Genomic DNA, 25,741 nt, shown 5'->3' on the forward strand with positions numbered 1-25,741 from the left:
AAGCCCTTATCTGTAACGCCCAGAACAATGCACCATAGACACACAATAAAAGTTTATTGAATGAATGAGTAAATAAAGGGAAAAAAGAATGGAAGAATAGAGGAAAAAAAGGGAGTAAGGAAGAATGGAAAATTCAAAGCATGAAGAAGCCACTGTTTCTTTCTCCTGCACCTGCTGTCTGCCATCTGTCTACTCTTTCTTAACTCTTCCCTTCCGGCTTCTGCTCACATTGCTCTGTTGATATGCTCTTCTGAGCTTCGTTAGTGACCTTGTGAATGATAAGTTCAATAGCAGCCTCTCAATCGCAGTCCTCCTCCACCTCTCCAGCTCTGCTTTCCTCCTTGAAACATTCATGGCTCTTGACTTCTCATCTTCCACCTGTTTGTTTCTGCTCCAGCTCCTTGTTCAATGTCTCTTCCTCCTACCCTTTGTCTTTAAATGTAGGTGCCCCGAGGGCTCTGTCCTTGGTTCTGACCTCTTCCCTCCATGCTTTCACTTTTTCCTGGCCTCCAATTAATCTTTCTACACACATTCCTCTCCAGCGCTCCACACTCTGCTAACCCAGATCTCTAGCTATCTGCTAGACCTCTCTGCCAGATAATTCCAAACACACAGAAAACTAAGCTCTGCATCAACCAAACCTGCTCTTGACTTTCCTACTTCTGTCAATGATGCCCCATTCCTCTGGTTTTCCAGGCTTGAGACTCCGGACTCCCAGATTCTTCCTTTCAGATTTTGCTACATCTGCTAGGTAAGTCCTCCTAAAACACATCTGCAATCCCATCTTGTTCTGCTCAAATCCATCCCACCGTAGCTAATCAAAGTTTAAGTAAGAGTTGAGTCCTAAGCCTCCTGAACCTGCCACCACCTGAGTTCTTCCAGGTTAGTTCCATCTGGCCTGGCACAGAAAAACTTCACTCCATTGGAATCTTAGACACATCCTCCCATGAGCATCTGTATGTGAACAGTACAGTCCATTTGCTGATAGGTCTTCTATGAGTGACTCTTGTTACAAAGATTATTTCCTGCCTCTCTGCTTTCACTTACGCTGTTTCTCTGTCCTCTCTCTCTCTCTGTTGCTCCAACCATGCCCCACTGGAACCCTATACCTCCTTCAACATCACACACGAATATCACCTTCTTTCTCTGACCTGGCCAATTTAACATGATATTCTCCTCACCAACCTCCTGACATCAGGAAGCATCTTCTGTGGCTCTAGAGTTCTTCCTATGCTGTAATGACTTGGGAGCTTATCCTTCTCATAAAATGAATCATAAGCTCCTTTCTTGCTCATCATGGTATTTCCTGGGTTAATATAATTAATATGGGCCTTGTTCGATTGAATTTCTCTTTCAGCACGAGTCCTGGGCCAGCCCCACCTTTCTCTGAGTCACCATGCATGATGGAGCTGGGAGCCCCCCAGAGATCAAGTTCAGAGCACGGCAGCTCTGCCTGAGCACTCGGCAGCCATAGGGGCGCTCCATGTGCTCTGGACACTGGCATCACTAGCTGAGGATGAGGTCGGGCCTGGGGGCAGAGGGAGAGCACTGGTCCAGATGCAGGTAGCAAGTGGAGATGGTGATGCTTGCTTGTGGCAGATTGTGGGAGTCCTCCCCACAAACTTTAGGGAGATGGAGTAATTGACAAACATTCAAAAAACCAACTGAGCTCGTTTCTGAGCCAGGGGTCCCCAGTAGTGATGATGACACTGTGCACTTCAAGTGTGGACAAGTATCCTTCACCTCTGCGTCCTCCATCCTGTCTTTGAAAAACGATGTCTGCTCCGCCTGTGGAAAAGGTTAATTGCTAACAGGTGGTCTCAGCCAGACTTCTAAAGTGGACAGAGCTGACTCTGTTGACCCTGTGCACAGGACACCCCCAGGTAGGGGAATTCCAGGAGTGATATCGGGGCACCCACCAGTTCTTTCTCCCATTACTGTTTCAACTTGTCCCAGAACTTTAACCTGGAGCTGCTGATCCATGGCTCACCCAGGCAGAGATGTTCTGAGCCCAGCCACACACTGCCTGGTTACAGGGAGAGAAGGAGCCTTAAAGCCAGGGAGACCCAAGGGGTGACAGAAGAAGAGAGGAGCCCTGAGCATGTAGGACACTGGGTAACTGCATGAGCAAGCTCTGCCGGGACCAAGCTCCCTGGGGGTTGTCCCAGAGAAAGAATGGAGCCCTGTGAGCCCAAAGGCTGGGACTGTGAGGACGTGTCCTCAGGGAGCCTCCTGTCTGCAGGAAGGAGGTAGTTACTGCCCTGGGGGAAACTGGCCTGGGAAGCATTTATGCCAAGGAGAAGAATGAAGGGCCAGACTCCTCCAGAAAATTTTTTCCCTTCCTTCCTCCCTCCTTTACTCTCTCTCTCTCTCTCTCTCTCTTTGAGACAGGGTCTCTCTATGTTGCCCAGGCTGGCCTGGAACTCTTGGGTTCAAGCGATCCCCCTGCCTCAGCCTCCTGAGCTGGGATTACAGGCACTCATTATGGTGCCCGGCCAACTTCCAGGGAATTCTTGCCCTTGGGAAGTGGGCATGAGGGCAGGGAGGCAGGGAACTGAGGAGGAGAAAGGAGGACCCCCAAGTTCCACACTGAGGCCTCCAAAGGAGTGTCCTCTAAGAGCCAGGACCCTCCTTTGAGGCACAGGAACAATAAATCCCTCCAGAGTCCACAGGTCTCTTGCATCCAGTCTGAAAGGTTGACTCCCTGCGCAGGGAGGGCATTCCTGGGGACAGGGCTCTGCAGGGCTTCAGGTCAGCCTGGCTCTATCTCCCAGCAGGAGCCCGCTGAGGCCTGTTCACCCAGAAGACAGCACCCAGCATGCTCAGGAGCAGGGGCAGCTTCAGAAGGACCACGAGCAGGAAGTGAGGGCTGCTGAGCCGGAACCTGCGGGGGACACGGTGAAAATGAGTCACTTCCCCGGCAGAACCCCCAGGACCCTTCTCTCTTCACCTCTTCCTGGGCTCTAACTCTGGAGGCCAAATAACCCAGGAGCAGCCAGGGAAAGGACCTACACCAGGGCAGCCCCTTCTGTGGCCCCCATCCCTCCTTGTCCCTCCATCAAGGACTGCCCGGGGGCTCTCATCAAGGAGAGGTGATGGAGTGAAGAGAGAAGAAGGACCCACTTCCAGGCGCACACGCCACAGCACCCTCTCTGTCCCTGTCCACTCGCAGCCTCCACTTTATCAACTGACTTCTTAAAACCAGTCCCATCTCTCACTTTTTTTATTTTCTGAGACAGGGTCTCACTCTGTCACCCAGGCTGGAGTGCAGTGGTGCAATCATGGCTCACTGCAGCCTTGACTTCCTGGGCTCCAATGATTCTCCCACCTCAGCCTCCTGAGTAGCTGGGACTACAGGCGCACCACCACGCCTGGCTAATTTTGTGTTTTTTAGTAGAGACGGGGTTTCACCATGTTGCCCAGGCTGGTCTCAATCTCCTGGACTCAAGTGATCCACCCTCCTCGGCCTCCCAAAGTGTTAGGATTGCAGGCGTGAGCCACTGCACCTGGCCACCACGCTCACTGTTTCGCTCCACTCCTTGTTCCCTCCCCTCAGGGTCTGGCCGCAATATCACAGCCCTTTCTGGGTATCTTTGGGAGAGGAAGGAGAACAGACTCAAACCACAGTCTGAAGCAGGCCCATCTCCCCACAGACCCAACAGACAGCTCCTGGTGGCAAAATCCCCAGCTGAGCAAAGACCTTTGAAAGGGGCCACAGAACTGGGACCCCAAGTCCAGAGCTGGATGGGGAAGGAGACAGAAAGGGATGGGGAGGGGACGAGGGCTGCACATGCACCTGAACTCAACCTTCGACCTGAGTCCCACTAGTTGCCCCGTAGGGAAAGGTGTTCACAGCACAAGTGACATTACTCACTCAGCATCCACATGCAGACTCAGAGAGTATGAGAATCAGGACCAGAGATGGAGAGAAACAGCAGCCAGTGATGATCTCAGGTCATGGTGCACCACCACCACCGGCTTCCACCCCAGAGCTGCTCCCTCCATGGCCTCCAGGCCCTAGGCGCTTACCCCGAATTTTTGGTCAACACCTCCCCGGTGCCGAGGTTTCGCCCAGGGTTCACCACCAGGAAGATGGGAGTTGTGGCTGGACGTGTGGTCCTTGTTGCTGTTAGAGATGAAAATGATGCATCGGGCCGTGCCTGGGCTCCCAGCCATGCAAGAAGCACCAGTAAGGAAGTCACACAGAATCACCTACTCACAGAAGAGGCTGGAGAGACCTCTGAAGCCAGATCCAGGGCACCTCCTAGGTGAAACCCCCCAGGGACAAAAGGGGCCCTTACCAGAACCAGCCATGAGAGTTCCCTCCAATAAGTGCCAGGTCTCTCTCCGCATCTCAGAGAAAGACTCTTACCATTCTGCCCACTCTGCCTTCATCCCGCTCTGCCTGGGCTTCTGCAGCCTGATGTGGAGTTCCAGGAGGAGGAGGGGTAGGAGGAGTCTAAAGGAAGATGGCTCAGCCTGTGGCCCAAGAAGCCTTGTAGAGACCATGAGAGGGGGGCCCCGAGCACCCTTCAGGTGGACGCTCTTTTTTTTTTTTTTTTTTTTTGTGACGGAGTTTCACTCTTGTTGCCCAGGCTGGAGTGTAATGGCGCGATCTCAGCTCACTGCAACCTCTGCCTCCCAGGTTCAAGCGATTCTCCTGCCTCAGCCTCCCAAGTAGCTGGGATTACAGGCATATGCCACCACGCTTGGCTAATTTTGTGTTTTTAGTAGAGACGGGGTTTCTCCATGTTGATCAGGCTGGTCTCCAACTCCTGACCTCAGGTGATCTGCCTGCCTTGGCCTCCCAAATTGCTGGGATTACAAGCGTGAGCCACCGTGCCCGGCCCATGTGGAAAGGCCACTGTAGGCCGCCCCTAGAGAGGGGATAGGTTGTCACTCGGCTCCTCCTGGGGACTTCAGGTGACCACCAGACTATTGACATAGTCTACTCCCTCATTACCACTGGACCCCCAGCTCATGATCTCCCTAAAGCAGTTGTCCTGGAGGCTCAGCCCTTCACCAAGGGCCCGACATAGGCTTGGTGTGATCCGATAAGCAGCCTTCGACCGCTCTGTTGCTGGAGATTCGCTGATGGATGTGACCTGAGCCCCACCCCGTTGGAATGGCAGAGACACATAAACAGATGGACTCACTTCAGCCAGAAGCAGCCCTGGGAAGGAGCCCCAGTAGGTGCAACAGGAGCACAGGGCAGGAGCTTGATCCACTCCCAGGCCAGCAGGAAGGAGGGAAACATGGGCAGCACCTAGCAGAGGCAAATGCCGGACCATGGGTTGCTTTTGGAAAGTGAGAGACGTGAGCGTGGTGATAGAGTCTGAGTCTGAGGACAGGAGATGGTGTGGATGGCTAAGGGGCAGGGGGCAGGGGAATTTGGTTGAAGAGGGATGGGGAGGCAGAGAACCACAGGACAAGGAGCCAGCCCCAGGAGGATCACCCTTGGACAGGATGGGGAAGCCTGTCCTCAACCTGAAAGGGAAGGGGGAAGAATGAATGTAGATTGCATGGAAGTTTGCAAGTGGGGAAGGAAAGAAACTGATGTCCTGTGTGTTCTCAGGAAGGTAGATGTACAGGAGGTAACGCTGGAAACTCTGAACTTCTACTGGCAGCCACAGGCACCATTTTCTTACTTTGTTTCCCCCAGCAGCACTAGAGCAGGTGGATTTTAGACAGGGTGGCCAACTTTCCCAGGACTTTTCTAGCCTTAGCACTGAAAATCCCACATTCAGGAAACCCCTTAGTCATGGGCAAACTGGGATGGTTAGTGGCCTTAATTTTAGGATTGATCCAGGGATGAGGGTTTTGTCAGGTAGATAAGGAAATACAATATAGGAGTTATGGGTGCTACTAAGAGAAGAAAATGTCAGGTTGGTCATGATCTCACGCCTATAGTCCCAGCACTTTGGGAGGCCGAGGCAGGTGGATGGCTTGAGGCCAGGAGTCTGAGACATGTCTAGGCAACGTGGCAAGACCCTGTCTCTACTAAAAATCACAAAATTAGCCAGGCATGGTAGTACACACCTGTAGTCCCAGCTACTCAGGCTGGGAGGATCACTTGAGCCCAGGAGGCAGAGGTTGCAGTGAGCCGAGATCACTCCATGGCATTCCAGCCTGGGCAACAGAGTGAGGCCATGTCTCAAAAAGGAGAGAAAAAAAGAAAATGTGATATATTTCAGGGGCTCAAAGTGGCCTAGGAAGGAAGTGAGGTCAGAACAGGAGTGACGGGGACAATAAATTGGGGGAAATGGAGGGAAGGATCAGAAGACAGAAGGTCACTACAAGGTTGAGAATAGGGACAGTGGCATGAGGATGGGGGAGAGCTGATTGATGAAAAGTTGTCAAAAAATAGAATGTATGAGTGTAAGACTCTGAGCAGCGACCAGGTTGGGTGATGACAAGCTCTGAGATGTTTCCTTGGGGTGCGATTCTGAAGAGAGTGGAAAATAAAGGACACCAAAGTTGAGAATGTTAAGGAACCCAAGGCAAGATTGCCAAGTTATGCATTAAAACCTGCCAAGATAATGGCAGAGGTTGAAGTGGAGGCACTGGCAGGTGCCTGCTGAATGATGGGGAGCAGCCTGGAAGCTGATGGACAGCCTTGTCGAGCACAGGTAGAAGGTGTGTGTGGCCATCTGGCGCAACATTTAAAGGAAGCAGGTGGAAAGTCACAGGGCAGAAGTTGTGATGGGGACAGGAAGAATTGAGGCATGGCTCCACGGCCCTCTAGCATATGGGGAGTAAGAGAAAGAGCAGCTTCCACTCAAGAAGCTACTAAACAGGAAGCTCTTCCCAAGCAAGACATATTTCAAAACAGCATGGTAGGAGAATGTTCTGTGAGGAGGCTGCAAATGTACAGGAGTGTTTCTTCTTTGGTACAGGCTTCCCAAAGGGCACGGTGGAAACAGCTTTGGCTCAGTATGGAGGGGCTTCCTCCATGCTGGGTAATGGGGTGAGGCCCGGGCCCCATGGGAGTGACGGCACCTGAGCTGTGCACCCCCCAGTCCACCTAAGGCTGAAGGATCAGCCGCCTCTCTCCGTGCCCATGCTATGGGCTCCTCCCAACACCACTGTGACTGAGAACAAGACAAGACTTGGAGGCACACTTCAGTATGCCACCCACCCTTGTTCCCTTGTCCTGTCACACCCTAAAGCCCTGCTGCCGAAGTGAGGGGAGCTCTTACCTGGGGAAACATACACCCTAACCAGGGCCGAGGGATCGCGTGACCATGAATCCAGGATCCACACTGTCTGAATTTTGCACCAGTAAGATCCAGCATCATCTTCATTGAGGTTCTGCATGGTCACAGTGAAGGCGAGAGCCTCCGGATGGTCTCTGATGGACACGCGGCCATTCCTCTCCACCTTCTCTTCTCCCTTGGTCTCCACAATGCTCTCACATGATGTGTCATACTGTCCTCGGCACCAGTATTTGTTATATCCCTTGTACGTGCTCTCATACTGACACCACACTCTCAGAGAGCCCCCCACGGTGCCAGTCACAGAGTCGGGGCCCGTCAGAGACAAACAGCCTGGAAAACACAAGCCCGAGTCCCAGGTCTCCATCCAGATGGCCCTATCAGCAGCCGTCTGTCTGAAGCTTGAGGGGAAGGTTGCCAGGGAGACCTGGGTGTTTCCTGGGATGGGGACCTGGAGGAATACCTGAGCTTAGGACCTAAGCCAAAGAATCCCTGTGAGAGAAGAAACCTGTCCCCTGTGAGATCAGAGACACCAAGTCACAGCGCAGGGGCCCTAGCACTTGGAAACCAAAGCTGGAGGTAGGAGCAGAGAGGAGCTGTCCCGCCTTGTCCCGGGCCCTGCAGCCTCTGCCAGGCATGAGATTTGGTCATATACAAGATCACTTCCCTTCGGAGTGAGACCCATGTATTCTGGGGTCTTCTGCAACTCAGGCTTATTCTTTAAAAGCACAACGTGTGGTTTCCTCCACTCTCAGAGTGTTCTTGTGGGAGGGAAAATAACTCTCCTGCTCTGATCTTAACCACTCTCTGGGAAGAATCGACATGACCCTGGGAAGAGGGGTTGTGTCCAAAGGAAGCCCTGATAAGCTTCTTTACATGAATTTGGGACACAAGATCAGCCTCCCCGATAATAGTCCCCAGGTCTTGGGTGTCAGAGGTCACCACGCATTCAGAGGAAAGAGGGAAGCTGCTCTCTGTAACCGAGTGAGGTGCTTTGGGTCCTGGGGGGAAAGTGGGGCTTAGAATCTGGGAGGCAAAGTGCGAGAAGTTGATACGGAAGGAAAGAGAAGGGAAAAGAAAGGCTGTAGGTAGGCAGAAGTTCAGGCATTATGGGATGTGATGCTCAGCAGAGGCCCCAATATCTTGAGCGAGTGCTGACAAACTTACAAGAGGCTTTGACTGAACTTGAGTGCATGTGCACGTGCACGTGTGTGTGGGTGTGAGAGAGGGGGAGAGAAAGACAGTCACGAGGCTGAGCTTTGCATCCCCCAAAGTAACCTGAGTTAGCAATAAGAGGATGAACACACACAGGGGCCACGGAAGCTTAAGCTGTTGGAATGAGCAGAAAGTGTGAAACGACCCCTGGTATCTGTGAGTCCTACGACCATCTGGGCTCCTGAGCTAATTACATCTAGATCCGAGGTGACTGAGGATGGAGGAGTCCCTGACTTCTGGCTTCATTCATTTCTCTCCCCTCCTCCCACCACCTGCCTTTCCTCCCCACTCTGTCCCCAGCTGGCTCTGTCTGTCATATGCCTTGGCAGATGTGTGAGCCGCCACCATGCACACCTTCCTCACCCCACCAGCCATGCTTGGTCTGAGACAATCTCACTGTCACTATCTCTTCCCACCCTCCTGGTCCCTCCCACACTCAGTAGCACCTGTCACCCCCACCCTGACCCCTTCCCAGTCCCTACCCCAAACCCTGCTCCAAACCTGTGTTCTCCCGCTCTGTGCTCCCTTGACCACAGCAAAGTTGTTCCTGACCCCACATCTTCTGAGAGCTTCCTATTTCTCTGTTGTCCTAATTCTCGTAAGAACCTTCCTTGCCCTGGATGCTGTACACCTTCAGGAATCTTCCCATTCCCAAATCCCTGCTCCCCACCTACGTTCTCCCCCAAGAACATGTTGCCCACAGCTGCACACCCCTCCTGAGATTGCAGAGCCGGTCCTCACCTCCTCCCTTCCACCTGCCCCCAGCCCCCTCCTAGAGGTGGCACGTCCCAGCAGCACCTCCTTCCAGGTTCTGGACAGAGCTCAGGACTGCATTTCCCACAGTGGGAATTTGACAGGGTACAAAGGGCTCATCACAGCCAAGAGTCTGGTGGTGGAACCGAGGCCTGCTTGTGCTGCTTCTGAAAGGGATCATTCCTGGAGAGCTTGGGGTTCTTCTTCTGCCAGGATCAGAGCCAGCCCCTTCAGAGCTGAATGTGTCCTAGAATTCCTGCCACTCCAATCAATAAGATGCCAGCTTCAGATGGGAAGTCAGACTCAAGAGAGCTTTCCAGGTTCCTTCCAGCCCAAAAAGTCTTTAATTCCTCAATTACATAAGAACTGCCCTGGCCTTCTGCCCCTGGCCTCTGGAAAGAGGCTTTCTCCTCTGGAATCTGTCCTCCACATTCCTGATTACAACCTGGACTCTTTCAGCCCTGCTAGGAAGCAAATGTTTCACCTTCCTCTCAGTCACACACACACACACACACACACACACACACACACACACACACACACACTGGGGAGAGCACAGCTGAGAGAGGAAACCATGGGACCATTTCGTCCCTTCCAGCGCCCAGAGCCACTTACTTTTAGCTCCTCTGGACTGAACTGTTTCCTTTCCCAGGTCTCTGTTAGGTAAACCTCCAGGTTTAGGGGTCTTTCTGGCTCACAAACTTTACAACTTTTCAAGCCATTCTAAGTCAAGCAAATAGCAGTCCCTTTGCAGAGTCAGAATCTCATCCTGAAAAGCCTAAAAGTGCTATGGGGAACCCCAAACCTAGCAAATCTGGAAGGTCACCCTAGAAAAGAAAGGGCCTTCTGCATTCATGATGGCTATTCTCTCCAGTAGGCAACCTTCTCATTGAAATGAAACCAATGCAAATGAATCTTCTGAAAAGACAAAAGATGATTCTTAAAATGTGGAAGTCACGGCTGGGCGCTGTGGCTCACGCCTGTAATCCCAGCACTTTGGGAGGCTGAGGCGGGCGGATCACAAAGTCAAGAGATCGAGACCATCCTGGCCAACGTGGTGAAATCTCTTCTCTACTAAAAACACAAAAATTGGCCAGGCGCAGTGGCTCCAGCCTGTAATCCCAGCACTTTGGGAGGCCAAGGCGGGCGGATCACCAGAGGTAAGGAGTTTGAAACCAGCCTGGCTGACATGGTAAAATGCTGTCTCTATTAAAAATACAAAAATTAGCCAGGCATACTGGCAGGCGCCTGTAATCCCAGCTACTTGGGAGGCTGAAGGGGAGAATCACTTGAACCTGGGAGGCGGAGGTTGCAGTGAGCCTAGATCATGCCATGCACTCTAGGCTGGGCGACAGAGTGAGGCTCCATTTAAAAAAATAATAATAATGCAAAAATTAGCCAGGCATGGTGGTGTGCACCTGTAGTCCCAGCTACTCAGGAGTCTGAGGCAGGAGAATCGCTTGAACCTGGGAGGCGGAGGTTTCAGTGAGCCAAGATCGTGCCATTGCACTCCAGCCTGGCAACAAAGCAAGACTCCAGCTCAAAAAAAAAAAAAAAAAAAGTGGAAGTCACTCGTAAAGACTTATATTTCAGAGGCACGACAGGAGTGTGGATAAGGGTACTATCTAAAGCCCAGTAAGCAAAGCCACCTCCAAAATGGAGGTAAAGCAAGGCAACTTGCAGAGGGGAGAGCCTGGATAGGTGAGCTTAAAGAAAAAGATAAAGTCCAAGGCAGGCAGATCACTGGAGGTGAGACCAGCCTGGCCAACATGGTGAAACCTTGTCTCTACCAAAAATACAAAACTGAGCCAGGTGTGGTGCCACATGCCTGTAATCCCAGCTACTCAGGAGACCGAGGCATGAGAATTGCTTGAACCTGATCAGCGGAGGTTGCAGTGAGCCAAGATCACCCCGCTGCACTCCAGCCTGGGTGACAGAGCCAGACTCCTTCTCAAAAAAAAAAAAAGAAGAAGAAGAAGAGGAAAAAAAGGATGAGATGAGGGGTGTGGCTGATTAAATCACAGACCCTCAGATGTAGATCGTGGCTTCTAGTTGCTTAGCCCAATTTTCTACTTAATATAAAAATATAATGAAAGCAACTTTTCATGCAAAGTATTGGCAAATGACACCAATTACTGTTGTTTGAAAGAAGAACCAGGATTGGATTGGGAAGGAGTGGGGAGATCTTTGTTGTTGATAACATTCTAGTTCACGGATTGGCCAGTGAGTTCACAGATGTTTAAGTTACATATAATTAAAATAAAAGAGGGTCTTGAATGGACCAGTGATAAGAGAGTGTTCCATGACCCATGATCTAATCCTGGGCACCTGAAGTTAAGGAAAAAGAAGGTTATGCTAATTCCAAGATACTTTCCTCTGTCCTGCTAGAGTGTTACCTGAATGCAAGATTAGCAGGTCTCAAGGAAATCCAGCATGTTCCTGGAAATGATTGATGGAATTATAAAAATGCGTCTGTGCCTTTTTTGAAACATGTGCTTGCTGGTTGCTTGAGGTTAATGGGAGCTAGTAAATATTGGACAGCAATCAGTTCAGAATGGAAATACCAGATGATGTTGCAGAGAGATCAGCTATTTCGTGACTATTACTCGGTTAGCCTTATTCTTGACACCTCTATGGCCAATGGAAAGAGCTCTGTGGAGGACACAGATCTGGACTTCATTTCCAGCTTGTCTATTTAGTTCTTATGTCATCAGATATCCCATCATCAACTTACTTATAAAGTGGAGTCAATGCTATTTGCCCTGCCTAGGTCACAAAATTGCTCAGAGGGTTAAATTCTATCATCTGTTTGGAAGTGTTTGTAGGCTATAAAAATGCATAATAAATAGAATTCTAGTTTTGCTCTTTCTTTATTTTTTACTATTTTGTAGAGACGGGGCCTTGCTATGTTGCCCAGGCTGATCTCAGACTCCTAGGCTCAAGCATTCCTCCTACCTTGACCTCCCAAAGCACTGGGATTACAGGTGTGAGCCACCACACTCAACCAACGTTTGCTTATTTTGTATTTGAATTTGCTTCCTTCCTCTTTGTCATTTATCATCCATGCTAGAATTGCCCCTTTCCATCTCTCTTTCCCAGTTAAGATTTTCAGAGGGACCTGTGAAGGTCACTTGTGAGCCTGAGGATGGGGAATGAAATAGGAGTGGAAAGAGAGATGGAAAGGGCAAAGAAAAAGGAAGCAAATTCAAATACAAAATGAGCAAACATTGGTTGAGTGTAGTGTCCCATGCCTGTAATCCCATCACTTTGGGAGGTCAAGGGAGGAGAACTGCTTGAGCCCAGGAGTTTGAGTCAGTGTCATCTACCTGGTCTTCTTCCCTTAAATCTCTGTCATTTTCACTCACCCTTCTAGAAAGAACCTTGTCATTACATTGGGAGGTTTCTATGTTTTATGAGGGAAATCAACCATAAAATTCATTCTGCAAACATGAAGAATGTCCTCTAATTTTTAGCCTAAACTTATTTCCACAGACAAATGTGTTTTCCTGCATTTTGCATTTTGAATGTCTATTAATAAGAGTTTCTCTTCTGAAAGTCCAACCTTTGCAGGACAGTTTCATTTACTTGTTTACACCACACCTTGTTCCAGGAAGGATTTAAGGTAGATGTTGAGGGTGGCATTTTAGACACTTGGTTAATTCTTTTTTTTTTTTTTTCTTTTTTTGAGACAGGGTCTCACTGTGTCACCCAGGCTGGAGTGCAGTGGTGCAATCTCAGCTCACTGCAACCTCCGCCTCCCAGGTTCAAGCGACCCTCCTGCCTCAGCCTCCCAAGTAGCTGGGACTACATGCATACATCACCACACCCAGCTAATTTTTGTATTTTTAGTAGAGACAGGGTTTCACCTTGTTGGCCAGGCTGTTCTCGAACTCCTGACCTCAGATGATCCACCTGCCTTGGCCTCCCAAAGTGCTGGGATTACAAGTGTGAGCCACTGCATCTGGCCCATTAATTCTTTCTCACAAACCATTCCAACCCCTTTACACTAAGCTTTGTCAAAACAGAACTATTGTTAATTCTTGAACTCTCCATGGTCTTTAATATCCTCACACTTGTCCATAAGATACTCCTTTCTCACTCAGCCAACTCATTCATCCTTCAGGATGAACTTCCAGTGAAGCCTCAGTGACATCTCCCACCCTTCAAAGAGCAAAGTGAGGGGTCCCTGTTGCATACTCTCATCACCACATGAATAAGTCTCTACAACAGTAACTTCCACATTGTATTGTAGTTAGTTGATTCCCTCAATTCAGAAATTACTCTTAATTACAGCACCCAGAACAGTCCTGGCACATATCTGGTGCTTAGTAAGTGTTTGTAGGATCCATGGATGAATGATTGAATGTACAGAAGGATGCACAGGTGAATGAATGGATGTATCTTTCCCTTTTCTGTGGACACTTTACCTCTGGCTTAAACCCAGGATAGCTCTTCTACCTACTGTCCTGCCCTCTGCAAAACCAAGTCCCCAAAGCCACAGCCCCACTCACCTGAGAAGCAGAGAAGGAGTAGAGCTGGGAGCAGCCACATGGTCCTGTCTCCCTGGCTGCCGTCCTCAGCAAATCTAGGTCCCAGTTGGAATCCAAGTATGTGTAACAGAGCCTGGGTCATCCACTTTCTACTTGTCCAAGTCTCCTTTGTGTTCTCTCTCTTCTGCTTCCTTTTTTGCCTTTTAAAGGATGCTTCCTAATTTTAAGCCTTACTTAGCAGAAGGGGAAGGGTGGCAAGAGACGCTTCTGAGAATGGACTAAGCACAAAGAAGAAAATCTGTTGACCTTCCTTTAATGTGAATATAATGGTTGGGTCACCCCTGAGATTTCATGACTCAGGACTTCATGAAAGTCAATCCCAGTTTACGAAACCTCTCCAGCAGAGGAGACTCTGTTCTCTGCCTCTTTCACTCTTCTTCCAATCTGGGATTACTTTATCGATCTAAGTAGCTTCCCTTCTCTATGGCTGCCTACTTTTGAATCATAAAACACCCTCTGCTTAAGGAGCTGTAGTGAGCACTCTCCATGTATTTCTCAACCGTTATCTCCATGCGGATGACTTCACACCTCTTCCTCTAACCCAATATCCCAATATCCCTCCTGGGCGCCAGATCCTACTTTCTAACTTCCTGTAGGGAAGCTTCACCTGCTTATACACTACTAACCTAGTTCAGTATGTGGGTCATGGTCCACACCACAGATTCTGAAGTCACACAAACTCAAATCTCATCTCCATCATTCATTAATCATCTGACCTTGGACATGTTGCTATATCACTCTCATCCTCAGTCTCCTCATCTGTAAAATAGAGAACTCAGGACGATTCTTTCTCGTAGGGTTGCCATGGGAAATAAATGAGTTAATGTAAGTAAAGTGTTTGGTACAGTACCTGGAACATAGTAACTGCGCAGTTAACGTTAAACACCTTTAGAATAGTCCTGGACCATTGAAATAGCTTCTCATCTGGTCCCTCCACTAGCTATACATTCTCTCTAATCCAACTTGCACATCAGAAGATACTCTTCTTTAAGACAGGTATCTGAAACTATAATTTCTTTCCTTCTCTTCCCCCAGAGATACCCATCCTTGATACCCACAGCCTCTAACCTTTACTATCTTTTAGAACTCTACTGGATCATCTGATATTTCAAATTTTGTTGTAAGAGCACAACTTCTTATCTTTTATGTACCACTATATCTGATGAAATATTATATAGCCAGGCATGGTGGCACATGCCTGTAATCCCAGCTACTTGGGAGGCTGAGGCAGGAGAATCACTTGAACCCAGGAGGTGGAGATTGCAATGAGCCAAGATTGCGCCGTTGCACTCCAGCCTGGCGACAGAGCGAGACTCCATCTCCAAAAAATAATAATAATAATAAAAGAAAGAAAGAAATATTATATCTAGTATAGAGCCCTGGATGGGACAATAAAACACCAGGATCCTGGTCCCATGTGTGACACAAGCCACACACTTGATGGATCCAGAATGAGCAGAGCTGAGAGTAGCTACAACATTGTGTCTTAGTCCATTTTCTTCTACTATAACAGAATACTACAGGCTGAGTAATTTATAAAGAAGGAAAGTTCGCAGGTGCAGTGGCTCATGCCTGTAATCCTCGCACTTTGGGAGGCCGAGACAGGTGGATCACTTGAGGTCAGGAGTTTGAGACCAGCCTGGCCAACATAGCAAAACCCCATCTCTAATAAAAATACAGAAATTAGCCCGGCATGGTGGCATGAGCCTGTAGTCCCAGCCACTCAGGAGGCTGAGGTGGGAGAATTGCTTGAACCCAGGAGACAAAGATTGCAGACGCCACTGCATTCCAACCTGGGCGACAGAGAGAGACTCTGTCTCAAATAACAATAATAAAAAGAACAAATTTGTCCACCTTCCCAGCTTTCTGAAGATGAGAAGTCCAAGAGTATGGTAGTGGCATCTGACAAAGGTCATACCATGGCAGAAGACAAGACAGCAGGCAAGCCTGCTAGACAGAGAGAAAAAGGGGGCTGAACTCACCCTATGAGGAAACCATTCTCACAATAACTAACCCACTCCGGAGATAACAGCATTAATCCACTCATGAGGACTGAGCTCTCAAGACCTAATCACCTCTTAAAGACTTCACATCCCAATACCATTACATTGACAGTTAAGTTTCAACACGAGTTTCCGAGGGAACATTCAAACCACAGCAACCCTCGTGCCATTTATTCAGCAGAGACAACAGTTGGAGGCTTCAGTTCTCTCCACCAAGAGGATCAAACAAATCTTCAGCCTTCTTGGTTCTGCTTTTATAATGTTTTCTTCTGGTTCCTTTAAAAAAAATATTATCTCTAGAGTTGTTCATAAAATAAAAGAAATGGGAATAAGCAAAGGCATGTGCTGATGGTTGAAAAAATATAAACTCCCCATGTCTAATATAGGCACATATCACTATAATCCAGTTAGAAAATCCAAACTCCAGACTACCTGGTAAGACAGAGTCGATATAGAAGCTATCATCTGGTGCCAAACTGGAGTCAAATCCAATAAAAGGAAATTCCAGGTATTAGAAATGTAAAGGGAGCTAAAAGCCAGGTCTGTGAGCAGGATCTGATACCAAGAGGCTAATGGGGACCAGTCAAAATGAATTTGGGCCTTCGGAGGAAAGGGGCTGCTGTTTAAATAGCCACTCAGGGGCAGAAGACAATGTCTCAGGTCTATACAAGACAGGGAGCGGGAGCAGAGTCCCCTGCCAAAAGCTAGGATCCATGAAGGGTCATTACGCTCAGGGAACAGGGTGAGGGGAAACCCCATTGATGGGCTCATGGGAGCATCAAGGCATCTCAGCTTCCTATAGTTGTAAGGAGTTAGAGCGTTCCATGAGAACAAGCACCTAAGTTGCACTACATAGGGGTGTGAGATCCAAAGTCACAACTTCCCATCCTGTGGGAGTGCTAGACAAAGATGTCAATATAAAACAGGTTGGCAAATGATGAGACTTGTAGGGCCATGCAAGAGATGAACACAAACCAAAACCACACCTTCAGTTCACCTTGTGGTTTTGTACACCCCTTGAGCTAATGATCATTTCCACATTGGTAATGGTGGGAAATATTTTTTTTTAATTCATGACACATGAAAATTGTCTGAAACTAAAATTTCAGTGTGCACAAATAAGTTTTACTGGAATACAGCTACACATGTTCATTTATGTATTATCTATGGCAGTTTTCAAGCTACAACAGCAGAGTTTGTTACAGGACCAACAAGTTCATATGCCCGCTGCACTGGAACAAACCAATACACCAAGACAGCAGGGTTTGCAGCAAAGAAAGAGTTTAATGGTCACAGGGTAACCAAGCAAGGAGATGGGAGGGACCCTCAAATCCATCTCCCTGAGAAGTTCTGGGCTGGGGCTTTTAAGGGGATGGTAGAGGGCAAGTAACTGGAAAATTAGGATCATTATTGGTCAAGGTAGGATGGATGAAATCATCATGATCTGGAAACAGCCTTCTTTGGTGAATAGCTTCTCTTGGGTTCCTCTAGACCAGCTGGCATCAGTAGTTTCACTGGTATGCAAGACCTGATAAGAATATCTCAAATGGAAAACTTAATGTCTCACAATGCTTAAGATGTTGCCTATGGTGCAATTAAGGGGAACTATAGTCTTACTACAGGGTCTGTGTGATTCTGGGGGAATAGGCAGCAAATATGAGGAAGCAGGTAAGAGAGCAGGCTGACCTCATGTTTAATGCCAAATGTGCTGCAAGCTTGATTTATTTTCATTTCTCTCCTTCCCTTCTTCCCTGATTAATTTTATAAAATTTATAGGAACAATTCCAAGTTGACTAGTTGTGACAGAGACCACAGAGCCCACAAAACCTAAAATCTGTAATAGCTGGCCCTGGCAAAAAGAGTTTGCCATCCTCTGGCGTTGACGATGGACCCCTCCCCACTTGCAACTAGCAGTCTTTCCCACTGGTAATTGGAAGCAGAATCCTGAAAGCAGAGCACTCTTGGGCTAGTCTTCTTGAGGGTTATAGAAGCTACTTTAGGTGGCATGAGGATTTACCAGGGCAGAGACAACCTAGAGAGTGATCTTAGGCCAGAGGGAGGGTCCAGGTAGAGTCTAGCTTAGCCCTGGTGAAGATACAGATGCTCTCGCCTGGCCCCATCTGCCTCATTTGGCAGCCTGACAAGTTGGCACTCTCCTGCCTTCCACTTGGTGCAGCCCCACAGGTTCCCAGAAGAAGCAGGTAGCTTTCCCCTAAGGACGTCCCCTGGCCCCCTAAGTAGAAGCTCTTACCAGCTCCTCCAGCCACACATGGGATTTCCTACAGGACAATTCCATTCCCTGTCCCAGCTTTAATCCTGCCTCCACCCTGACTCCACCAACACCTCAAACTCAACATGATGGACATCTAACCCTTCTCTCTCGCTGACCTCTCCAACAACTACTAGAACAACAACAGCAACGTGCTTTTCTTCCTTAACTCCCCGGACTGCCCCAGCCCAGAGCTTTCACCTCCTGCTCTTCAGGCTGTCACTAAAGCTGCTGCCCCTGGAACTGCACAGAGCTCAGGAAATTCCCTCCTCCATAGAAAAGCGAAGTGAGCAAGTTAAAAGACGATTCTTACCAGCTTTAAGGTTACTTCTGATATAATTAGAATAGTAGAGAATTATAAAAGGGAGAAGTTCATAAAGAGGGCAGCGATGTGCCATATTAATGTATATAGAAAAGATGCTCCTAAATTAATCAATTTATAAAGACTTAGAGTATATTTCTGCCAAGAATGGGAAAAGTATCCTGTTTCTCAAAGACATAAGCTGGAGGAGGCTGCACCCTTCAGGAACCTTCTTAGCAGTTAATTTTTAAACACATACTCATGCAATTCTAATCCTCTAAACAACCCTGTGAGGGAGAACTTCTATTATCCCCAGTTTCAGGAGGGGAAACTGAGGCACAGAGAGGCCAATCAACCTGCTGAAGGCCTTATGACCCATTAGTGGTGAGGCGCTATATGATTGCGTTCATATGAAGCTAGGATTGGAGGGCCCAGGTTGCCTGGCTCCAGGATCTGTGCCCTTATCTCCCACTACCCAGCTGCTTGTAGTAAATTAATGCAGAAACAAGGCACAAGAGGTCATGATGGTTGCTCCGAGAGAATTAAACAGAGTCATAGACCAAGAACCACCCAGGATGGTCTGAGAATACTCTGAGAAGGTGACGCTCAGAATGAGACTGCGCTGGCATTCAGAAGAGTGCACCAGATGCAAAAGAAGAGGAGGCAAGGCCAGGCACGGTGACTTCTGCCTGTAATCCCAGCACTTTGGGAGGCTGAGGCAGGCAGATCACCTGAGGTCAGGAGTTCTAGATCAGCCTGGCCAACATGGTGAAACCCCATCTCTACTAAAAATATAAAAATTAGCCTGGTGGTGGCACACGCCTGTGTGCCAATCCCAGCTACTAGGGAGGCTGAAGCAGGAAAAGTGCTTGCACCTGGGAGGCCAAGGTTGCAGTGAGCCAAGATCACACCACTGTACTCCAGCCTGGGCGACAGAGTGAGACTCTGTTGAAGAAGAAGGGAAGAAGAAGGAGGAGGAGAGGAAGAGGAAGAGGATGAGGAAGAAGAAGAGAAGGAGGAGGAGGAGGAGGAGGAGGAGGAGGAGGAGAAGAAGAAGAAGAAGAAGAAGAAGAAGAAGAAGAAGAAGAAGAAGAAGAAGAAGAAGAAGAAGGGGAGGGGGAGGGGCAGGGGGAGGGCCAGGGGGAGGGGGAGGAGGGATGGGAGGAGGAGGAGGGGAAGGGTAGTAATAGGAGAGTGAAATTGGGAGCACCTAGTGATGCAGGAGGAAACCAGGAGAGTCTGGGCTGTAGACTGAATGCTTATGTCCCTCCAGGGTCATACGCTGAAACCCTAATCCCCAAGGTGGTGGTATTTGGAGTTGGGGCCTTTGGGATATGATTAGGCCATAAGGGTGGGGCTTACATGAATACAATTAGTGCCCTTATAAGAAGAGACACAAGCCAGGTACAGTGGTGCAAGCCTGTAGTCTCAGCTACTCAGGAGACTGAGCGGGGAGGATCACTAGAGGCCAGGTGTTCGAGGCCGCGGTGTACTATGATAGTACCTGTTAATAATCACCACGCTCCAGCCTGGGCAGCATAGTGAAGCCTGTCTCTTAATTTTTTTTTAATTAAAAAGAAATCATAGAATCATAGAAGAGATACAAGAGAGCTTGCTTTCTCTCTCCCTTTCTCTACCATGTGTAGATAGATAAAGAAAGAAGGCAGTCATCTAAAAGCCAGGAAGACAGCCCTTACCAGGAACTGATTCAGCCAGCATCTTGATCTTGAACTTCCAGCCACCAGAACTGGGAGAAATGAATTTATTTTGCATGAGCCACCCAATTTACCGTATCTTTGTTACAGCAGCCTGAGCTGACTGAGGTAATCTGAAAGCAAAGAAAGGAGAAAGAAGGGAGGACGAAGTGCTCAGCTGAGTCAAAGGCTGCTGAGGTCAAGTAAGATGCAGAAAGAGAAGATGCATTTGGATTTGACTGACGGTAAGGTTGTTGGTTCCCTTGTCAAGGGCATGTCTGTAGAGTGGTGAGCAGAGAAGACAGGTGGGCGTGACTGCAGAGTATATGACAGATGAAACAGAGTCAGAAAATGCAGACACTGGCTGGGCGTGGTGGCTCATGCCTGGAATCCCAGCACTTTGGGAGGCCAAGACAGATGAATCATTTGAGGTCAGGAGTTCGAGACCAGCCTGGCCAACATGGTGAAACCCCGTCTCTACTAAAAATACAAAAATTGCCCAGGTGGTAGTGGTGCACGCCTGTAATCTCAACTACTCAGGAGACTGAGGAGGAGAATCACTCGAGCCTGGGAGGTGGAGGTTGCAGTGAGCCAAGATCACACCACTTTACTCCAGTCTGGGTGAGAGAGTGAAACCCTACATTAAAAAAGAAAGAAGAAAGAAGAAAGGAAGGAAGGAAGGAAGGAAGGAAGGAAGGAAGGAAGGAAGGAAGGAAGGAAGGAAGGAAGGAAGGAAGGAAGGAAGGAAGGAAGGGAGGAAGGAAGGGAAATAGAGAAAGAAAGAAAAGAAGGAAGGAAGGGAAAGGAAGGAAGGAAAGGAAGGAAGGAAGGAAAGAAAGAAGGAAAGAAAAAGAAAGAAAGAAAGAAAGAAAGAAAGAAAGAAAGAAAGAAAGAAAGAAAGAAAGAAAGAAAGAAAGAGAGAGAGAGAGAGAGAAAGAAAGAAAGAAAGAAAGAAAGAAAGAAAGAAAGAAAGAAAAAGAAAGAAAGAAAGAAAGGAAGGAAGGAAGGAAGGAAGGAAGGAAGGAAGGAAGGAAGGAAGGAAGGAAGGAAGGAAGGAAGGAAGGAAAGAAAGAAAGAAAGAGAAAGTACAGATATTTCTTTACAAGAAGCTCTGAGAAGGAAAGTGGAGAGAAAGGAAACAACAGCTGGAGAGGGCTGGAGAAAAAGGGGAGTGTTTTTTAATCAAAATCCTCCAGTATGCTGAGAGGTGAGTGGGCAGATCTTCTGGAAAACCTGTCCTGGTTGACGGGCGGATGTCACCGGGACATCATTGTGGTGCTCACAGAACTTGAAATCCAAGCACAAAGATGGAGTTAATTACAACAAACTAAAATTATTCGGGTGTAAAAAAAAAAAGACAACAAAACTGAAAAAACTGAAACAAAATTATCAAAAACATCAAGAGCTTATACAGATCAAAATGAAAAATACTCAAACTAAGAGAAAAATTGGCAAACACCATCAACCCACAATTCTCAACAGAAGAAATACAGATGACTGACATTCAGAAGAAAAGGCACTTAATCTCACTGAAAGTCAAGCACATGGATATACTAAAACAATAAAATTATAAATTTTCCCAGATTAGCCAAGAGGTTTTCTAAGGTAATGCTCAGCAAAGGCAGGCAACAGCCTGGTGGAATCCGTATGCTGTCTGTAGGTGACGTAGTGCTCTAATTCTGCAAAGCAACTTAGCAGCAAGTTAGAAGAACTCTAAAAATGGCCTTTCTCTTCACCCAGTAATTCCACTTTTCATATTCTATTCTAAGAAAAAAAATGAAAATGTGAACATATAGTAGTGAAAAATGTAAAAGACCCTAATTCTCCAACAAAAGGAAACTATATAACTATTGGGCTAGGCGCAGTGGCTCACACCTATAATCCCTCCACTTTGGGAGGCCAAAGTGGGCGGGTCGCTTGGGACCAGGAGTTCGAGACCAGCCTGGTCAACACGGCAAAACCCCATCTCTACTAAAAATACAAAAATCAGCCTGGCATGGTGGCAGGCACCTGTCATCTCAGCTACTTGGGAGGCTGAGGCAGGAGGATCGCTGGAATCCAGGAAATGGAGGTTTCAGTGAGCTGAGATCGTGCCACTGCACTCCAGCCTGGAAGACACAGTGAGACTCTACCAAAAGAAAAGGAAAAAAACAAAAAACAAACAAAAAAACCCTCTTGAGAAACAATCAAAAATGAGAGAAATACGTGGGATTTGACTAAAACATTAGAGATGAAGAATAACGTGAGTGAAATCTTTGAGAACGTGATGACTCAGGAGAGAATTTTCCCAAGTCCAGGGTAGCTCTTGAAAAAACACAAGCAAGCTTTAAGGAGCAACTGCCAGAGAAACAGAAACTAAGAGAGATGATGCCCTCAGCCATGTCTGAAATCCAGGCACTCGTGTGGGGAGATTGCAGAAGTTGGTGGTACGGCTGAAAGAAAATGAGGAAGCTTTCAAACATGATTCAGTGGCTTCCTGCTGTAAAATCTTCACTGTCTCCTCTTAGCTGTGATCAAGTCCAGACTCCAGCATGATTCACACAGCCCTGCAGGACCCAGTCTCCTCCATCCTCCCGGCTCACACTTTTGCTCTAGCCATTTCAAAGCACAGTATTTCTGATTTCCCAAATAGCAGCTGCTCCCTCGAGCCACCACGCCTGCATATATGATGTTTGGTCAAAGCCCTTCCAGCTTCCCACCCACCTTCCTTGGTACCTGAAGCCTCTACATATCCTTCAAGATGCCGGTAAAGCTTCCCCGCGAAGCCGGCTCTGGCAGAGTCGATGCGCTGCCTCTGTACGGCACAGTACCTGGGTTGCATCATTCTGTCTTAAGCCCGCCCCAACATTCTTTTCCGGGTGAATCTGCCTCCAGTGTTGCTTTGTGTAGGGCACCACAGGTTGAGTTAATGAGTCCAAGCAAAGTCCTGTCCCATATCATTTCTCTATTTAGACCTTTCTATCTCATTTCTCATTTCCACTCCCCTACCCCAAAGGCAACCATTCTAATGCTTATAAGTGCACATCCGTACGCTTGTGTGATTGTCAGGTGTACATGCTGGCTTTGTAGGAGTGTGTGTAAGTTTACATAACTGACTGGGCACAGTGGCTCACAGAGGCTGAGGTGGGAGGATCCCTTGATGCCGCGAGTTCAAGACCAACCTGGGCAGCATACTGAGACCCGATCTCTACAAAAAAAATTTAAAACTTAGACAGGCATGGTGGCACACGCCCATGGTCCCAGCTACTCAGGAGGCTGAGGCAGGAGGATTGCCTAGACCCAGGAGTTTGAGGATGCAGTGTGCTATGATTACACCACTGCGTTTCAGCCTGGGCAAAAAGAATTTATATAACTGGCTTTATGCCGTCGATCTCATTCTGGCTTTAGCTTTTTCACTCAGTACTGGATTATTTTTATTTTTTTAATTAATTTTTTTTTTTTTTTTTTTTTGAGACAGAATCTCACCCTGTCACCCAGGCTGGAGTGCAATGGCGTGATCTCAGTTCACTGCAGCCTCCGCCTCCCAGATTCAAGCAATTCTCCTGTCTCAGCCCCCTGAGTAGCCGGGACTACAAGTGCACACCACTATGCCCAGTCAATTTTTGTATTTTAGTAGAGATGAGGTTTCACCATATTAGTCAGTCTGGTCTCGAACTTCTGACCTCAGGTGTTCAATCTGCCTCGGCCTCCCAAAGTGCTGGGATAACAGGTGTGAGCCACTGTGCCAGGCCTCAGCACTGGGTTTTTAAGCCCCCTCCATGTTGTCATGGGGCCACAGAGTTTGTTGACTAGAACTGGAGCTTGTACACTACAGGAGGTGCCAGGTTTACTTGTCAGCTCCTCCCCCATGTTGCACACCTGGGCTGCCCCCAGCTCCCTGCTTCCCAAACAGCACAGCACTGAGCATGCTCTAGCCCGGCCTCTGTGAGCCTGCATGAGAGTTTTCCTGGGCTCTGCCTGTCTGAGCAGGATTGCTGGGTCCCAAAGTAAACACACACTTAGCCTGACAGATTTCTCTCCAAACAGGCCACGCTTGGCTTGTGAGCGTTCTTTCCTGACCAGGGCCTACAAACAGAACCTGTTTCATAAAATAGAGCAGACTTTTCGCAGACTGCTCCCAAAGTGCAACCTCCCTTTGATCCTGGCATGAGTTTGTTCGGTCAGCTGAAAATGCAGTAAGTCCTCGGGTCTTCCTGAGAGCCCCCGGTCTAGATCCTCGAGTCCAGCTTAAGGCCAAGCCAGGATCCTCTGTTTGACCCTACAGCAAGAGCTGGAGCCATCTTCCCCACATTCCACTGCATGGCCAGCAATGACTTCTTGCTGCAAACACAACACCAATGGTTGTGGAGGGGAACAGGCCCTGAGGACTCCCAGCCACCCCCAATTCAGACCCCAGGCTTCTTCCTACAATAGCTCCTTTGAAGGACCAGCTGTGCTCTTCACTTAAAGTGTTTTGTGGCTGGGCGCGATGGTTCATGCCTGTAATCCCAGCACTTTGGGAGGCCGAGGAGGGTGGATCTCCTGAGGTCAGGAATTCGAGATCACCCTGGCCAGCATGATGAAACCCCATCTCTACTAAAAATACAAAAATTAGCCGGGTGTGGTGATGCACCTGTAGTCCCGGCTACTCAGGAGGCTGAGGTGTGAGAATCGCTTGAACTCAGGAGGCGGAGGTTGCAGTGAGTCAAGATCGTGCCACTGCACTCCAGCCTGGGCCCAGAGTGAGACTCTGTCTCAAAAAAAAAAGAAAAGAAAAGAAGAGATCTTAAACGATCTAGGGTCTGGATAGATAGTGCTGTGACAAGCAACCCTAACATCTCAGTGGCTTAACATGATAAAGGTGTATTTCTCAGTCAGATCAGAGACAAAGAAAGTCAGGCAGATCTCTAGGTGGCAACTGGAGGACCTGGACTCTTCCATCAGCTCATCACCTTCATGCTGGTTTCTATGGTCACCATGGAGCATGTAAGAAATTGCACAGGTGTCTAAGGCCGGGGCCCAGAGTGGGGTACCAGACTTCCACCACATCCAGGAGAACCAGGACACTGAGGCTCTCTGGTGGGATGTCACAGAAACAATGTGAGCTGCTTGTATGCCTGGCCCTTAAAACCATCCCATACACTTAACATTTCCGGGAAGGTGAAGTAGCCAGACTTTTCCCTATCCTTCCCACCAAGTAGAACTAAGCCCTGATCTTGGGTATAAAACAAGCATGAGGGCCAGGCATGGTGACTCACACCTGTAATCCCAGCACTTTGGGAGGCCAAGGCAGGTGGATCACCTGAGGTCAGGAGTTTGAGACCAGCCTGGTCAATATGGCAAAACCCGTCTCTACTAAAAATACAAAAAATTAGCCAGGTATGCTTGGTGGCAGGCACCTGTATCCCAGCTCTTCTGCTGAGGCAGAAGAATCACTAGAATCTGGGAGTCGGAGTTGCCAGTGAGCCAAGATCGCACCACTGCACTCCAGCCTGGGTGACAGAGTGACACTCTGTCTCGAAAAATAAAAATAAAAATAAAACAAGCATGAGAAGGACTGAAAGGTGGACAGACAGTAGGGTCCACGGAACGATGTAGCAATGAGTTATCTGGGTTTTCTCTTTCTTCATGTATCCCAGATTTGGAGATAGCCCCGATGGAGAGGCCACAATGCAGAAACAATAACAGCACAGAAAAACAATAACGAAAGCCATACCTCTCTCTCTAGAAAAAAAAATAAATAAATAATAAATTAAAAAACAG

At 48.2% G+C, this 25,741-nt stretch overlaps 1 protein-coding gene across 2 annotated transcripts; it reads right to left on the minus strand.

The window, feature by feature from the left end:
- Window positions 1-35: 35 nt before the first annotated feature.
- Window positions 36-22,953, minus strand: LOC105469130 (CD300e molecule). Of its 2 annotated transcripts, none has more exons than XM_011719743.2 (4): window positions 22,715-22,951; window positions 7,200-7,547; window positions 4,030-4,126; window positions 36-2,884 (listed from the first exon to the last, which is right to left on the minus strand). In XM_011719743.2, exons 1-4 carry the CDS (start codon window positions 22,821-22,823, stop codon window positions 2,764-2,766), a joined length of 675 nt encoding a protein of 224 aa, XP_011718045.2. In that variant the 5' UTR covers window positions 22,824-22,951; the 3' UTR covers window positions 36-2,763. The 2 variants fall into 2 exon arrangements, 1 of the variants encoding a protein (XP_011718045.2); XR_979832.2 differs by having other exon boundaries at window positions 2,797-2,884; window positions 3,875-4,126; window positions 22,715-22,953.
- Between the last annotated feature and the right edge of the window lie 2,788 nt (window positions 22,954-25,741).

This window comes from Macaca nemestrina, chromosome 17, assembly GCF_043159975.1.
Source record: "Macaca nemestrina isolate mMacNem1 chromosome 17, mMacNem.hap1, whole genome shotgun sequence".
Lineage (NCBI taxonomy): Eukaryota > Metazoa > Chordata > Mammalia > Primates > Cercopithecidae > Macaca > Macaca nemestrina.

Excerpts from the sequence above, each read along its gene's own strand:
- LOC105469130 (XM_011719743.2), bottom strand. The coding sequence starts at position 22,823 with ATGATGCAACCCAGGTACTGTGCCGTACAGAGGCAGCGCATCGACTCT. Across the intron at positions 7,548-22,714 it reads AGGATATGTAGAGGCTTCAG|GCTGTTTGTCTCTGACGGGC; the intron begins GTACCAAGGAAG and ends TGTGTTTTCCAG. Across the intron at positions 2,885-4,029 it reads GTGTTGACCAAAAATTCGGG|GTTCCGGCTCAGCAGCCCTC; the intron begins GTAAGCGCCTAG and ends TGTCCCCCGCAG.